At 42.1% G+C, this 15,609-nt stretch overlaps 1 protein-coding gene across 3 annotated transcripts in view; it reads left to right on the forward strand.

Annotated features, from left to right (window-relative positions):
* LOC139276076 (importin subunit alpha-5) overlaps window positions 1-15,609 on the forward strand; it is a 75,830-nt gene that overhangs the window by 13,503 nt on the left and 46,718 nt on the right. For 2 of the 3 annotated variants that reach the window (XM_070893530.1, XM_070893529.1), the window contains exons 2-3: window positions 5,819-5,960; window positions 14,047-14,148. In XM_070893530.1, coding sequence (XP_070749631.1) covers window positions 5,832-5,960; window positions 14,047-14,148 — 231 coding nt within the window. In that variant the 5' untranslated portion in view covers window positions 5,819-5,831. Of the gene's footprint in view, window positions 1-5,818; window positions 5,961-14,046; window positions 14,149-15,609 lie in introns of those variants that run through there. The other variant, XM_070893531.1, reaches the window with a different exon arrangement.

The raw sequence follows: 15,609 nt of genomic DNA on the forward strand, positions 1-15,609 counted from the left end.
AGGGTTAAATTATGAAGACCGGTTCCATAAACTGGTTTGTATTCCCTTGAATTTGGAAGGTTGAGAGGTAATCTAATTAACTGTTTAAAATGATAAAGGGATTTGATAGGGTAGATACAGAGGGCCCAAGTTTCGGGCGGCGCCTAGAACGGCGCAGCCCCGACCTGTACACCCGTTTTTCACGCCACAAAGTGCGGCTAAAAAAAATCTTCCAGATTCTCCTGCTCCCTGCTGGTTCTCTTGGGCCGGGCGCGGCGCAGCACGAGCAGTAGGGGACGGAGCTAGGTCCCTGCGCTGAAAACAGTGCCGGGACCTCTGCACATGCGCGCTACAGTGGCCTCACTCGGGCTGTGTGCATAAGGCTCCTCCCATGCTCAGCTCCTGCTTCCTCCCGACCCGACTCCCGCTCCTCCCCCCCGGCCCCCGGACCGGACCCGACCCCGACCCGAGACTTCCCCCACCCCGGACGCGACCCCCCGGACTGGACCCGACCCGCGCTCCCCACCCCCTGACCTGACCCGCGCCCCGGACACGACCCGACCCAACGCCACCTACCTGTAAATCTGGTGCTGGGGACCGGGCCCTGCCCGAAGTCTTAGGCCCGGCTGGGCCCAGCCCGTTCAGCCTCCCCCCCACCCCCGCTTCTCCTCCCCCCCCCCCCTTCCCACTTCCCCTTCCCCTTCCCCTCTCCCTCCCCCTTCCCCCCACACCCTTCCCTCCCTTTCACAAAGGTTAGCAGAAATTTGGAACTCAATCTCACAAGAGGCTGTGGATGCTGGGTGAATTTAAAATTTTCAAGACTAAAATCGATAGATGTTTGTTAGGTAAGGGTATCGAGGGATATGGAAAAGCTGGTAAATAGGAGTTCAGATAGAGATCAGCCATGATCTAATTGAATGGTGGAACAGGCTTGAGAAGCTGAATGACTTATTCTTGTTCCTATATATGAAAATAATGGGAAAAGACTATTGGGCCCATTGAGGCTGCCCCATCCAGGTTTGGTGCAACCAACTGCATCTGACTAACAAACAGAAAACAGAGAGTCAGGATAAATGGCTCATTCTTGAGTTGGCAATCAGTAACCAGTGGGGTGCCGCAGGGATTAGTGCTGGGACCCCAACTATTTACAATCTATATTAACGACTTGGAAGAAGGGACTGAGTGTAACAGCCAAGTTTGCTGACGATACATAGATGGGAGGAAAAGCAATGTGTGAGGAGGACACACAAAATCTGCAAAAGGACTTAGACAGGCTAAATGAGTAGGCAAAAATTTGGCAGATGGAGTATAATGTTAGAAAGTGTGAGGTCATGCACTTTGGCAGAAAAAAAATCAAAGAACAAGTTATTATTTAAATGGAGAAAGATTGCAAAGTGCTGCAGTACAGCGGGACCTGGGGGTACTTGTGCATGAAACACAAAAGGTTAGTATGCAGGTCCAGCAAGTGATCAGGAAGGCCAATGGAATCTTTACCTTTATTGCAAAGGGGATGGAGTATAAAAGTAGGGAAGTCTTGCAACAGTTGTACAGGGTATTGGTGAGGCCACACCTGGAATACTGCGTGCAGTTTTGGTTTCCATATTTACGAAAGGATATACCTGCTTTGGAGGTATATCACAGATAGATACATTTTTAACCAATAAGGGAATTAAGGGGTATGGGGAGCGGGCAGGTAAGTGGAGCTGAGTCCTCGGCCAGATCAGCCATGATCTTTTTGAATGGCGGAGCAGGCTCGAGGGGCTAGATGGCCTACTCCTGTTCCTAATTCTTATGTTCTTATGAGGCAGTTCAGAGAAGGTTCACAAGGTTGATTCCGGAGATGAGGGGGTTGACTTATGCGGCAAGATTGAGTAGGTTGGGCCTCTACTCATTGGAATTCAGAAGAATGAGAGGTGATATTGAAACGTATAAGATTATGAGGGGGCTTGACAAGGTGGATGCAGAGAGGATGTTTCCACTGATGGGGGAGACTAGAACTAGAGGGCACAATCTTAGAATAAGGGGCCGCCTATTTAAAACTGAGATGAGGAGAAATTTCTTCTCTGAGGGTTGTGGATCTGTGGAATTCGCTGCCTCAGAGAGCTGTGGAAGCTGGACATTGAATAAATTTAAGACAGAAATAGACAGTTTCTTAAATGATAAGGGAATAAGGGGTTATGGAGAGCGGGCAGGGAAGTGGACCTGAGTCCATGATCGGATTAGCCATGATTGTATTAAATGGCGGAGCAGGCTCAAGGGGCCGTATGGCCTACTCCTGCTCCTATTTCTTATGTTCTTATTTACTCACCCCTTAACCACACAATTTCCTGGGAGAGGCAAAAAAAAGAGGAAAATACCTGTGACCAATAAACTGGAAAATCCTCTCCGACTGCCCAAGCAGACACTAGGATACCATGGTAGCACATTACTCATCATAATCTCAGCGAACAAACAATTTATCTTCATAACTGGAAATTTTCTCCTCACTCATGAACTTGTGAAGTTCCCGTTTAAAGTGTTGCAGCAAATCCTCATGCACACATCTTTTGGTAGTCTCTGAAAAGAAATGCTTCCTGATATATAACCTAACTATTTGCTGAAGGACTTTATATGCTTACCCTCTAATCCCATTATACTAATCCATCTCTATAAATCTATTCAACTAGACTGAATCCAGTCCCTTCATTTTAAATACCACTTTACACCTCTGTTTTACTGATATAAATGGCTCTAACTGTTGGAAGCTATCCTGGTAATCAAGAGCCCGAAGGATAGGTATCAATTTTCTCTGCCAATTCTTCACAGTCTTAATATCTTTGTCAAATGCAGGGAACAAAACTGGACATCTGAATGGATTTTTACAATTCTGGTGAGACATGTTGCTAAATCGTAGAAAATGCTCAGTCACCTTCTGGATAATTGGAAGTTCCACAAAGATCAAATGGAGAAAGTCTGAATTAGCTGGGAGGTAACTTAAGGCAGAGGCAGATTTTTAGAACCAAAGTGAAGTTCCTAGTTGAGCTTGGTCCAGTCCCTGGCGACTGCGTAGAAGCAGTTGAAATTTTTGCCTGCCAACACAAAAGATTCCTCTAACACTGTTGTAGGCATTAGGCGCCAGCGGGGAGGAAGCCTCAGGACTGGATCCAGGCACTTCTCTCCACTGGCGTTAATAAAAGCTGCATTGGCGTTGGAACCGACTCTGAGTGTTGAGTGATTCTTCTGAGAAAACATTCACGCTAACAAACACCAATTCTGCCTCCTGGCACTCGGGCTTACATAGAATGTACAGTACAGAAACAGGCCATTTGGCCCAATCAGACAGGCTAAGTGAGTGGGCAAAAATTTGGCAGATGGAGTATAATGTGAGAAAATGTGGGGTTATCCACTTTGGCAAAAAAAATAGAAAAGCAAATTATAATTTAAATGGAGAAAAATTGCAAAGTACTGCAATACAGAGGGACCTGGGGGTCCTTGTGCATGAAACACAAAAAGTTAATATGCAGATACAGCAAGTAATCAGGAAGGCAAATAGAATGTTGGCCTTTATTGCAAGGGGAATAGAATATAAAAGCAGAGAAGTCCTGCTACAACTTATTCAGGGTATTGGTGAGGTCACACCTAGAGTACGCCATGCAGTTTTGGTCTCCATGTTTAAGGAGGGATATACTTGCTTTGGAGGCAGTTCAGAGAAGGTTCACTAGGTTGATTCCGGAGGTGAGGGAATTGACTAATGAAGATAGGTTGAGTAGGTTGGGCCCGTACACATTGGAGCTCAGAAGAATGAGAGGTGATTTTATCGAAACATATAAGATAATGAGGGGGCTCAACAAGGTGGATGCGGAAAGGATGTTTCCACTCATAGGAGAAACTAAAATAGGGGGCATAGTCTCAGAATAAAGCGCCTCCCATTTAAAACTGGTAGGGTTGTAACTCTGTGGAATTCTCTGCCCCAGAGAGCTGTGCAGGCTGGGTTATTGAATATATTTAAGGCGGAGATAGACAGATCTTTGAGCAATAAGGGAATAAAGGGCTATGGGGAGTGGGCAAGGAAGTGGAGCTGAGTCCATGATCAGATCAGCCATGATCTTATTGAATGGCAGAGCAGGTTTGAGGGGCCAAGTGGCCTATTCCTGCTTCTATTTCTCATGTTCTTATGCTCCACTCGAGACTCCTCCCACTGTCTTCATCTAACTCCATCAGCATAACCTTCTATTCCTTTTTTCCTCATGTGTTCATCTAGCTTCCCCCTATCTCAGCACAATCTCTGTTTAGCTGCAATACAACGGATGGAATCAGGATTATGGTGTCAAAACTCAACTCTTCAGTGATACTTTGCCTGAAGAAGACCAAAGAAAGATGATAGCCACATTTTTGAGATTTCTGGAACACTTTGCATAACTATTTAGAGACTACCATTGCCTGAAATATAAATCCTGACGTTTTTCATGTGGATGATTCTTTAAGTAGTGTCATGCAGCTATTGAATCGTTATAAGAAGTCTTCTACTGAACCAGTGATACTAGCAAGTGTTCCTTGCATCTTCTGAAAGAGATGGTATGCTAGCAAATTTACTGCCTACTTGGGAAGGCTAGCCTCATGCTACTATTTCTCCAGTTCCGTGTGCTGCCAAACCTAAGCTGTTGAGCAACACATTGCTGATACTGAGCACATTTTCAAACCTGATGTATCTTCAGAACATTTGACTCATTTGTTGTAGAAACTGCTCCGACCATATGCTAACCACATGTAATTGCACAGTACTTTTTGCAGAACACTTATGTTTCTCTTGCCTTATGAAGAGAGTTCAGAGATGCATTTGAATGTACTGTAATAGAAAGATGCATAAAAATGAAAAAACGTCCACTATAAAGGCAGTAGTTTATTGTAGATGAGTAGAAAAGAAAAACTACAAAGTATGTTTATGAATAGACTTTTAATAGTTTATCTCGATAAAATAAAATCAGTTATGAAGTCTTACATATGGAGAAGGTAGTAAAAAATTTTAAAGTGTAAGAGAAAAACTTCTCAACCTCTTAAGAAAAATGTTCTATTTTTAGTAAACGTTTCAACCCTGTCCCTTCAGATATTTAGCTGATTTTCAGAAGTCAAAAATAAAACTCAAAAAATTCCTGGAAATTCTTATTTCCCCCAAAATTAAACCTGAAAATGGGACCCTAATTATAACTGAACTTTATCAGTGACAATGGTACCTTTCTCAAATGTGCAGATGAGAATCAAATCATAGAAAAACTAGAAATGACTTGACATTCAGTAACTGCTTGAAGAGTCCTAAGCTGGCACAAGATTCACTGCTTTGCTATATGACATTCCTCAAACTCCCAAAAGTTTCATGTAAGAGCTCTTACAATAGTGAAAGGGGAGAAACATTCCAAGTATAGATAGCACATTAGGTGGACATTTTATTTAATTGCTCAATTTCAAATCTCAGTATATGCACTCTTAAATTGAAAGCAATACAGAAAAAACAGCGTTTATTTAGCATCTTGCATATCTTTGACCTCTTGAAGCATTTCTCACAATGATTTTTGGTGTGCAGTGACTTGGCACCCATTTTTGCAAACAGCAATATTTACCAGCCCAGTTTACATTGATATTTTATACACCTGATTGCTTTCATATATCAGTTATTTCTAAGAGTTTATTAGCTTGGATTTTTCTACATTGGTGTTGCACAGTTTTCTGTTTTTTTAACTTCTATAGTCTTAGTCTTCAAGGGTCATTTCCTCCTGCTAAAAGGAAACTTGGTGGCACTGAGCTCATTAACTTCACTTCAATGCTATTCAAGTATTGTAATCATTCTGCAATTGTCTTTTCACAGTTTGCCCGACACCATGTTAAGTACAGGAAAGGAAAATTTCCGACTGAAAAGCTACAAAAACAATTCTCTCAATCCTGATGAGATGAGAAGGCGACGGGAAGAGGAAGGGCTGCAACTACGGAAACAGAAACGTGAGGAACAGGTACAGTCGCAGCTTCTTTGCTGTGGTTGGCCTCGAGTTTGGGGTGGTGGTTGGGGAGCGGGGTGAGCTTTAGTTGTCCAGTATGGCAGATAAAGTGAAATAAATTGTTTTCAGGTATACACATTAATTTTTGTCACAGCATGGAACACTTCGGGAAGAAACCATTTTGTTTCTACACATTTAGTCGTACAAGCCTGTCATCATGTATTCATATCTGTACTGAGGTATGCGGCATGCTTTTGAAACTTTGACACTTGGTAGGAAATGTGGGGTTACGCCTGACTCTCCCTAGTTTCTCATGTCCTCCTATGCCTTTTCTGAGCTTATCTCGCCTGTGAGACCCACCTTCTGCTCCCTTGACCCTCGTGCCATTAAACTCCTTATCACCCAATTTCCCATCTTTGGTCCCATGCTAGTTGACATTGTAAATGATTTACTCTGCTCAGGTATTGCCCCCTCCCTTTCAAGAAAATATACCTGCAATTCCTCTGGCCTTGCAAAACTACCATCTCCAACTTCCTTTTCTCTCAAGTCCGTGGCTGTGTTGTTGCCTCCCAGATCCATAGCCAGCGTTCTAACAACTTATTACTTCAATCCTTCCAATCGGATTTCTGCTCTTCCCAAAGCTTTGAAATGGGCCCCAACCTAAGCTGCAAACTACATTCTTTGTGGCTACAACCATGATGCATTGTCCCTCCTCAAACTTTCTGCAGTCCTTGACTTGGTTGATTACACCTCCTCCAACACCTATCCTCTCTTGTCCAGCTTGGTGAGACTGCCCTGGCTTGTGTTCCACTCTTACCAACCAATCGCAGCCAGGGGATCTCTAGCATTGGTTTCTTTTTCCACCTCACACCTTAACCTCAAGAATCCTTCCTCGGCCCGACTTCTTCCTCATCTACATTCTACTCCTTGGCAACATCAGCTGTAGAGGAGGGGTCAGCTTCCATAAGTAGTAGGTGTATGCCATTCGGCCTTTGAGCCTGCTCTGTCATTCAATAAGATCATAGCTGATTTTCTACCTCAACTCCATTTTCCCACACTATGCCCATATCCCTTGATTCCCTGAGTATCCAAAAATCTATTGATCTCTGTCTTGAATATACTCAACGACCTGAGCAGCCACAGCTCTCTGGGACTAAAAATTCCAAAGATTCACAACCTTTTGAGTGAAGAAATTTCTCCTCATTCCAGTCCTAAATGGCCGACAGCTTATTCTGAGACTGACCAATGATCCCTTTAAGCCATGCTGCCGCGCAGCGCTCTGGACGTCCTGCACAGCCAGCTCACCACGTCCCGCACAGTCAGCTCACAATCTTTTAAATGGGAAAAAACGTGCATGAGAGGAATTTTGAATGGGCCGTGCAGCACATTAAAGTGAGGCTCCCCCAAAAAACTAGAGGGAATATTGATTGTGACTCCTAGTTCTAGACTCCCCAACCAGGGGAAATATCCACCTAGCATCTACCCTTTCAAGCCCCTGAAGAATTTTATATGTTTCAATGAGACCACCTCTCATTCTTCTAAACTCTAGAGAATATAGGCCTAGTCTACTCAATCTCTCCTCATAGGATAATCCACTCATCCCAAATGTCAGTCTAGTAAAACCTATGTTGCACTCCCCCTAAGGCAAATATATCCTTTGGGTAAGTAGACCCAAACTGTGTACCATACTCCAGGTGTGGTCTCACCAAGGTCCTATGTAATTGTGGTAAGACTTCTTCGGGCTGAAATTCAGGGCCGCCAGAAAGCTGGCAGACCTACTTTTTTCTTGGAAGTTTTTTCCGCTGGGATCGTTGAGGCGGCCTTTCCGTTGATCTTCGGGACTTGGCCGTTTTTTTAAAAGTTTGATCGGAAGTCAGTTATAGTGGGAGCGGAAGTGAGGTGGTAAGGCAGGCTGAGGGGTGGAAGTTGGGGCGGGATCGGGACTCCGCTGCTGTCAATCAATGGTGGAGCGATGGTGATGTCACTGCGCAGGTGCGTCACCACGCTCTCTCCCCTCTGTTAAAAGGGAGAGAATCGGGCATTTTCTAATTTCGGCCACTGGGCCACCAGGGAGGGTTTCGGCTGGGCCAGCAGCCTGGCACCCAAGAGGGGGTACCAGGCTACCTGTTGGCGGCACGGCTGAACCCGAGGGCACAGTAGTCCGGCTAACATGGTAGTCGGTCGGCAAAAAAAAAATTATATGACTGCTGCGGCATTTGGCCTTCCCTTTTATTGTCCGCCACAACGCAAGGGCAGAGTGAGAGAGAGAGAGAGAGAGAGAGAGAAAATAAGATGCACCGATTTTTTAAAAAAGCTGTCAGGGGGCATCATCCAGCTGCTCGTGGATTTTTTAGTAGAATTTCTGTCAGAATAAACTGGAGGTGAGTGATAGCGGCAGTGCGCGCTTTTATGACTCGTTTGCGGCGGTCGGCAGCAGCAGGGCGGAAGTGGGGACCGGCCTGAATTTGGGTCGGGGCGGCCAGTTGACCACAAAGCGGCAGCCACAGGATTTCGTCGCATGGCCGCCACAAATGGGCAATAACGGGTCTTACTGAGACCCTGAATTTCAGCCCCCTTTACTTTTATACTCTAATCCAGGGGTGGGCAATTATTTGGTTTGGAGGGCCACCACAAGTTTTGGTGAGCTGTTGAGAGACGTGCACACAAAGTGAATTGTGTTAACAACAGTTACCATTAAAATTTGTTATGGTATTTAATTTATAAAGAACCCTTCATGTCGTTTCCACACTTAATAAAAGGAGCCACACTTAACAACATGCTAACGAACATGATACAGGCTTATCCAAAATCTATCTTGGCTATTGATATTATAAAAAAATACTTGACAAGATCAGCCATGATCTTATTAAATGGCGGAGCAGGCTTAAGGGGCCACATGATCTTCTCCTGCTCCTATTTCTTATGTTATAAACACTGGCAGAGAACAGTTGGGCCGTTTGGCCTATTTCTGTGTTGTACATTCTATAAATGCAAAATATATTTACCCTACTTGCTTCTGTTGAAACTTGTCAAAAAGCAGCTGGTGCTGAAACTGGTGCATTCACAAGCATGGACGATGGTAATATAACTGGCCTTTGACACAAGATGTGCAGTCAAGATGAAAGCTTGGGTTAGACAGCAGTCCATTAACCAGTGATTCCTAAATGTGCTCAATCCTGAGCATATTCCATAAGAACATAAGAATTAGGAGCATGAGTAGGCCATTCGGTCCCTCAAGCCTGCTCTGCCATTCAATGAGATTATGGCTGATCTTCTACCTCAACTCCACTTTCCTGCACTATCACCATATCCCTTGATTTCCTTAATATCTAAGAGTATTCCAGAGTATGTTTAACTTAGTGCAAACAATATCACTTTATAAATCCTAGTAGACTTTTTTTTCCCTCTGGGGAAAATGTCACCCTCAACCAATTGGTGATTAATTGGCAAAAAAAATAAGTGACTATTACACGGGTGAACAGTTAAAGGTGAAATCATTAATAATTATTCAACTGATTAAACATGAGCAGATAATTTATGTCACATTAGTAAATATATCAGTATGAGGTTACAAAATTAGGGAATAGTGCAATTAGTAACTTAATAAGTACAACTTAAATTGCTGCCCAATTGCTTAATGAGCAGGGTGTGTGTTAAGGTAGTAAATAAATAGTCTGATCAGTAAATTAGTTGAGCACTAGTAAAAAATTAGTGTTAAATAAATAACTCAGCGGGCTTTTATTAATAGATGTGTAATTAGTACAGTACTGAATACAATTAAAGTGCTCACCAATAGTCTAATAAGCAGAGGGTGTTAAGTTAGTGAATAAATCTGTTAACTAATGTACTAATTGTCAGTTAGTATAAATAACTAGTGTTAAATAAATACATTTGAGATAATTAAAATGATAATTAGGAAACACATCAGTTTTGCATTAATTAGTTAGGTAGTTAATAACTGGTTAACGGGTATCATCCATCACTATGGGTTGGGTGGAGTGGGGAAAGGTTTGCGGCCTCCCTGCTGGTGCACTCAACCAGTCTCCACCAATTTAGGGGCCAAGCTGCCATTGGTATAAAGGTCCTCTTCAAGGGTGCCGTGGCCCAATCCGCAACTCCCATCCACTTTCCGTCCACCTCAGCTGCCGGTTTCAATATCTTCAGCTCCCGTCTCTAAGGCCCGTTGCTATGTTGACTCCCCTGCTGCCTCGGAGACAATAGCCCTTCTCCTGACGTCACATGGGGCGGGTCAGGCAAGGGGTCCAGTGTGGCGGGCGTTCGAAGCTCGAAGGCAGGCCTTGACGAGCCGGATAGAATCCATTGGTGGGCCGAATTCGGCCCGCAGGCTGTATTTTGCCTGCCACTGCTCTAATCCCTTTGTAGTAAAGGCTAACATACCATTTTCTTTCCTAATTGCATGCTGTACCTGCATGTTAACTTTGTGATTTGTGTAAAAAGGACACCCAGGAGTCTCTGAATAACAACGTTTGCCAGACTCTCACCATTTAAAAAAAAATTCTGCTTTTCTATTTTTCCTACCAAAATGGATAACTTCACACTTTTCCACATTATGTTCCATCTGCCACATCCTTGCCCAATCACTTAACCTGTCTAAATCATTTTGCAGCCTCTTTGAATCCTCCTCGCAGCTTACTTTCCCAACTAACTTTGTATCATAAGCAAACCTGGATATAGATTGTAAATAGTTGAAGCCCAAGCACTGATTCTTGCAGTACCCCACTAGTTACACTGTGCCGTCACAAAAATGACCTGTTTATTTCTACTCTCTGTTTTCTGTCTGTCCTTGCTAATATATTGCCCCCAATCTCATGAGCCATAATTTTGTGTAATAACCACTTGTGTGGCACCATAATTGAATGCTTTTTGAAAATCCAAAACACTTTATTCACTGGTTCCCCCTTATCCACCCTGCTAGTTATAACTTCAAAAAATATTTGCCAAACATGATTTCCCTTTCATAAATCTCTGTTGACTATGCCCAAAGTGCCCTGTTATCACGTCCCTAATAATAGATTCTAGTGTTTCTCTACTGCTGATATCATGCTAAGTGGCCAATGGTACCCTGTTTTCTCTCTCCCTCCTTTCCTGAATAGCGGGGTTACCTTTGCTACCTTCCAATCTAGAGGGAACGTTCTAGAATATAGAGAATTCTGGAAGATCAAAACCGACGACATTGTCTCTATAGCCACATCTTTTAAAACCCTAGAATGTCGGCCATCAGGTCCAGGGAGTTTGTCGGCTTTTAGTCCCATTAATTTCCCCAGTACTATTTCTTGACTAATACTAATTTTCTTTAAGTTTCTCATTTTCACTAGGCCTTTGATTCCCCAGTATTTCCAGAATGTTTTGTGTCTTCTACCATGAAGACAGATACAAAGTTTTGTTTAATGTCTCTGTCATTTCTGTATTTCTCATTATAATTTCTCCTGTCTCTGCCTCAAAGGGACCCATGTTTATTTTCACTACTCTCTTCCTTTTTACTTTCCTATAAAAGCATTTACAATCTGTTTTTACGTCTCTTTCTATTTACTCTCATTCTATTTTCTCCTGTATCAATTTCTTGGTCCTCCTTTGCTGAATTCTAAAATCCTCCCAATCCTCAGGCTTACTACACTTTTTGGCAACATTATAAGCCTCTTCCTTTAATCTAATACTATCTTTAACTTCTTTTGTTAGCCACGGTTGGACCACTTTTCCCTTGGGGTTTTTATTCCTTAACGGAATGTATATTTGTTGCAAATTATACATTAATTCTTTAAATGTATGCCATTGTTTATCTACTTTCATATCTTTTAGTCTAGTTTCTCAATCTACCTTAGCCAACTAACCCCTCATACCTGCGCAGTTTGCTTTGCTCAGATTTAAGACCCCAGTTTTGGATTTGAGTTTCAAACTCAATATAAAATTCTGTCATATTTGATCACTCTTCCCTAGAGGCTCCTTTACTACAAGGTTATTAATTAATCCTGTCTCACTGCACAATACTAGATCTAAAATAGCCTGTTCCCTAGTTGGTTACTTGACATGCTGATCTAGAAAACTATCGTGAATGCATTCCATGAACTTGTCCTCCACACTTACTGCAAATTTGGTTTGCCTAGTCTATATGAAGATTAAAGTCCCCCATGATCACTGTATTACCCTTGTTACATGCACCTCTAATTTCCTGATTTATACTCTGCCTGACACTGCAGCTACTGTTAGGGGACTATAAACTACTCCCACCAGTGTTTTCTGCCCTTTGTTGTTTCTTCATTCCACCCAAACTGATTCTACTACTTGATTTTCTGTGCTAAGATCATTTCTCTCTCCTGTATTTATCCCATCCTTTATTATCAGAGCTACCCTTCCTCCTTTTCCATTGCCTATCTTCTAAAAGTCAAGAATTCTGGAATATTTAGTTCCCAACCTTGGTCACTCTACAACCACATCACTGTCATGGCTATTTGATCAAATCCATTTATTTCTGTCTGCTATTAATTCAGCTATTTAGTTGCAAATGCTTCGTGCATTCTGAAAAAGTGCCTTTAGCTTCAACTTTTTTCTATTTTTTTCTCTCTTGTCACCGTAGTCACTAATGCCCTGTTACCTTTGTAAAGCTCTCTGTCCCTTCCTGACGCACTCTGCTTATTTTTATCCAAATTGCTACTCTGGCAAAACCAGACTGTTCACAAACTTGGTGACTTATTCGACCCTAAGCTGAGTTTCTGATCCAATGTCCTTTGCATTATAGACTGCTTACTTCCACCTCTGTAATATCGCATGCCTTTGCCCTTATCTCAGCCCATCTGCTGCAGAAACCATGCTGTTGTCACCTTTTGGATTCGATTTATTTCAATGCTGTCCTTGCTGGCCTCCTTTTACCTTCCCTAAATGTCAAGTCAACCAAAACTCTGTTGCCTTATCCTATCCCGTAACAAGTCCTGCTTCCTTGTGCCCATGTGACTTGCATTGGCTCCTGGTCCTCCAAGTGCTTCAAATTTAAAATTCTCAGCCTTGTATTTAATCCCTTCATGGTCGCACTGCTCCTTGTTTCTGCAACTTCCTCCAATGCTGCAATCCCCCCCTCCTTTGATTACAGCCATGTGCAACCCCCCACCTCCCCTCAGCCATCTAGGCCCCATGCTCTGGAATTCCCTCCCTAAATTCCTCTACTTCTCACCCACTTCTTTGATCAAGCTTTTGGTCATCCCTCCTAATATCTCCTCCTTTGGCTCAGCATAATTATTCTTTGCACCACTGTGAAGCACTTTGGGATGATTTTCTACATTAAAGGCATTGTATAAATTGTTGCAATTAAATCTGATAAGTGCTGCCCAAAAGCATTAGAAAACTGATGCTTTATCATTTAAAAAATACATGCTGTTCATTTCAAGTCCCTGAAACTACAGATTTTCTTTTTGCTGATCCATACGTTTGTGTATCAGCATGGAGCAGTAAATCAGGATTTGTGTCCACTATTCCCCATGTGGTGAGTTCTGAATCATGGGCACATTGTTTAGAAACCAAATGATGCATAATATGGGGAATCTTAAGTACAAGAAAGAAGGGGGGGGGGGGGGAGGTAAAAGTGAAATTGGGTTTGATTACACCAGCCTGTTAAACTATGTTTAAATGAGATGGGGGTTTTTTTGTACTGTACTTTATCTGATTTTGCTTATGTGTACCATGTTTATAAACTGGAGAGCTGAGTGGACCTGACATCTGGTTAATTCCATCTTAATATTAATGTAAGATTTTCAAGTTTTATACTCTTGATTCAGCTCCATAGCCGAACAGACCTGTATTGACACAGTGTTTGCTGAATGATTTGAGATCATGTATTGCAAATAGTCCATGTATAGTTTTCTAAAAGACAAAATTGTAAACATCTTAACTGTTGTACTGTCGAAAGTTATTCTTTCTAAATATTTACTATTCTGTACATTTATGTATCTGCTTGCAATTCTACTCGGTATTGCACTCTTGTGTACCAATATTGGATGATATCTCAACTAACATGACAAGTAAATTAATTTATTCTCTTCCTTACTTCCCCTGTCGAGTTATATATTTTAATGTTTGCTTTCTGTTTCTTCAGCTATTCAAACGTAGAAATGTCACAAATACAGAACAGGAAGAGGAAGAGGTAATGAGTGACAGTGGATTCCATGAGTCACAAGTAAACATGGATATGGCTTTGGTAAGCAATATGTCATCTACTGCTGCACCATGCTCCATCCTGCCAATAAGGCAAGTTGACACAGCTTGCAGCTTTCTGCACTTCTCCCTCACTAAATCAAGATTAGCATAATTGAAAAGGCAGTGCCACCCCTGCCTCCAACAACTTTGCTACTGAAATAAGTTAGCAAAATAGGTGTAGAAGTCTGCTGAGGAATCTATGCAGGTGGCTTTGTAAATAATTGGATCCACTACACCCCTATTGCAGCTGCTTCTAAAAACAATAATTTGGTTAAATTTGCTGTTTCATTAGATTATAAATGCCATGTTTACTGAGAGGCACTATCTGAAGACTTGAGATATGTTCTTTTAAAAATGATGTTTCCTTAATTTCTGTCAAATTGTGTGTTCACTTAAAAATTAGAATCAAATATTTATTGTGGAAATATTTGGAACTGCTTTCCTAGAAGCTAAGTGTCTAGGTGCTATTATGTTACTGGAATTAATGTACTGATCTTTGTAAGTTGTCGGTATTTACTTGTATTACTTTATGCATATTTATTTGCAGCCAACATATCCTTGTGAGCACATTATAATTGTATGCAAAGGGTTCACCTGCATATAGTCGTAGGGTTCAGCCTACATGATGAGCCCGATGACCTATTCCTTTTCTTATGTTATAATATGCATAAAGCTTTTTTTCTTCATGGTTACATAAATGCATCTGTGGAGTTTTGGGGGTCCATATAAAGTTCCCATTCCATGTTCCCATTAATTGTATATATCTCTCACTGCTGACACTAATAGATCTGATTTGTGATTTACTCACAAATGAGGCGAAAGAGCTAAAAATAGCCTTGTGCAGACCTCCAACCCCATAAAATTCAAACAGGACAAACTTGCATATATAAGAAATAGAAGCTCAAATAGGTCTAAGTTTTCTGCTCTTTGTATGCTGTTTATTGTGACTGGAGATTATGTGTGGCCCAGGAAGCTACTGATTGGACACCTGTTAGAACTTTTATCACTGAAAATCCTGTAACCACCTCTAGTGGCAGCAACGGAATACTGCAGCACTGTGGAATAGTAAATGTCCACGTCGTTTTAACTAAAATTTCCTGCAGGCCTCATTCCCAGCACTGAGGGGCCCACCCAAGCATTTGACTCTGGTACAAAATTGAGGTACAGTAATTTTCCATCCTGGAGTATTTTTCTTTAGTATAGGTATGAATCCCTCTGTTTTCTCACTAGACTAAAAGGGCAGACAGGGAGGTGAAATGATCCAAGGCTGTCTCTAATACTACTTTTAAGTTGGTTGCTATCTGCAGCCTGGGAAGTAGACCCCCCTCCCTTACTGCTGTGGTGCTCCAATACATTGGGTTACTATGCTACTGTGATGAACGATCTACAAAGATGCTGCAACTCATCCTGGTTCAGTACTAGTACTGTTGTCTGAGCTGAAAGATCTTGAGTTCAAGTTCCT

The sequence above is a fragment of the Pristiophorus japonicus genome, chromosome 11, assembly GCF_044704955.1.
Source record: "Pristiophorus japonicus isolate sPriJap1 chromosome 11, sPriJap1.hap1, whole genome shotgun sequence".
Lineage (NCBI taxonomy): Eukaryota > Metazoa > Chordata > Chondrichthyes > Pristiophoridae > Pristiophorus > Pristiophorus japonicus.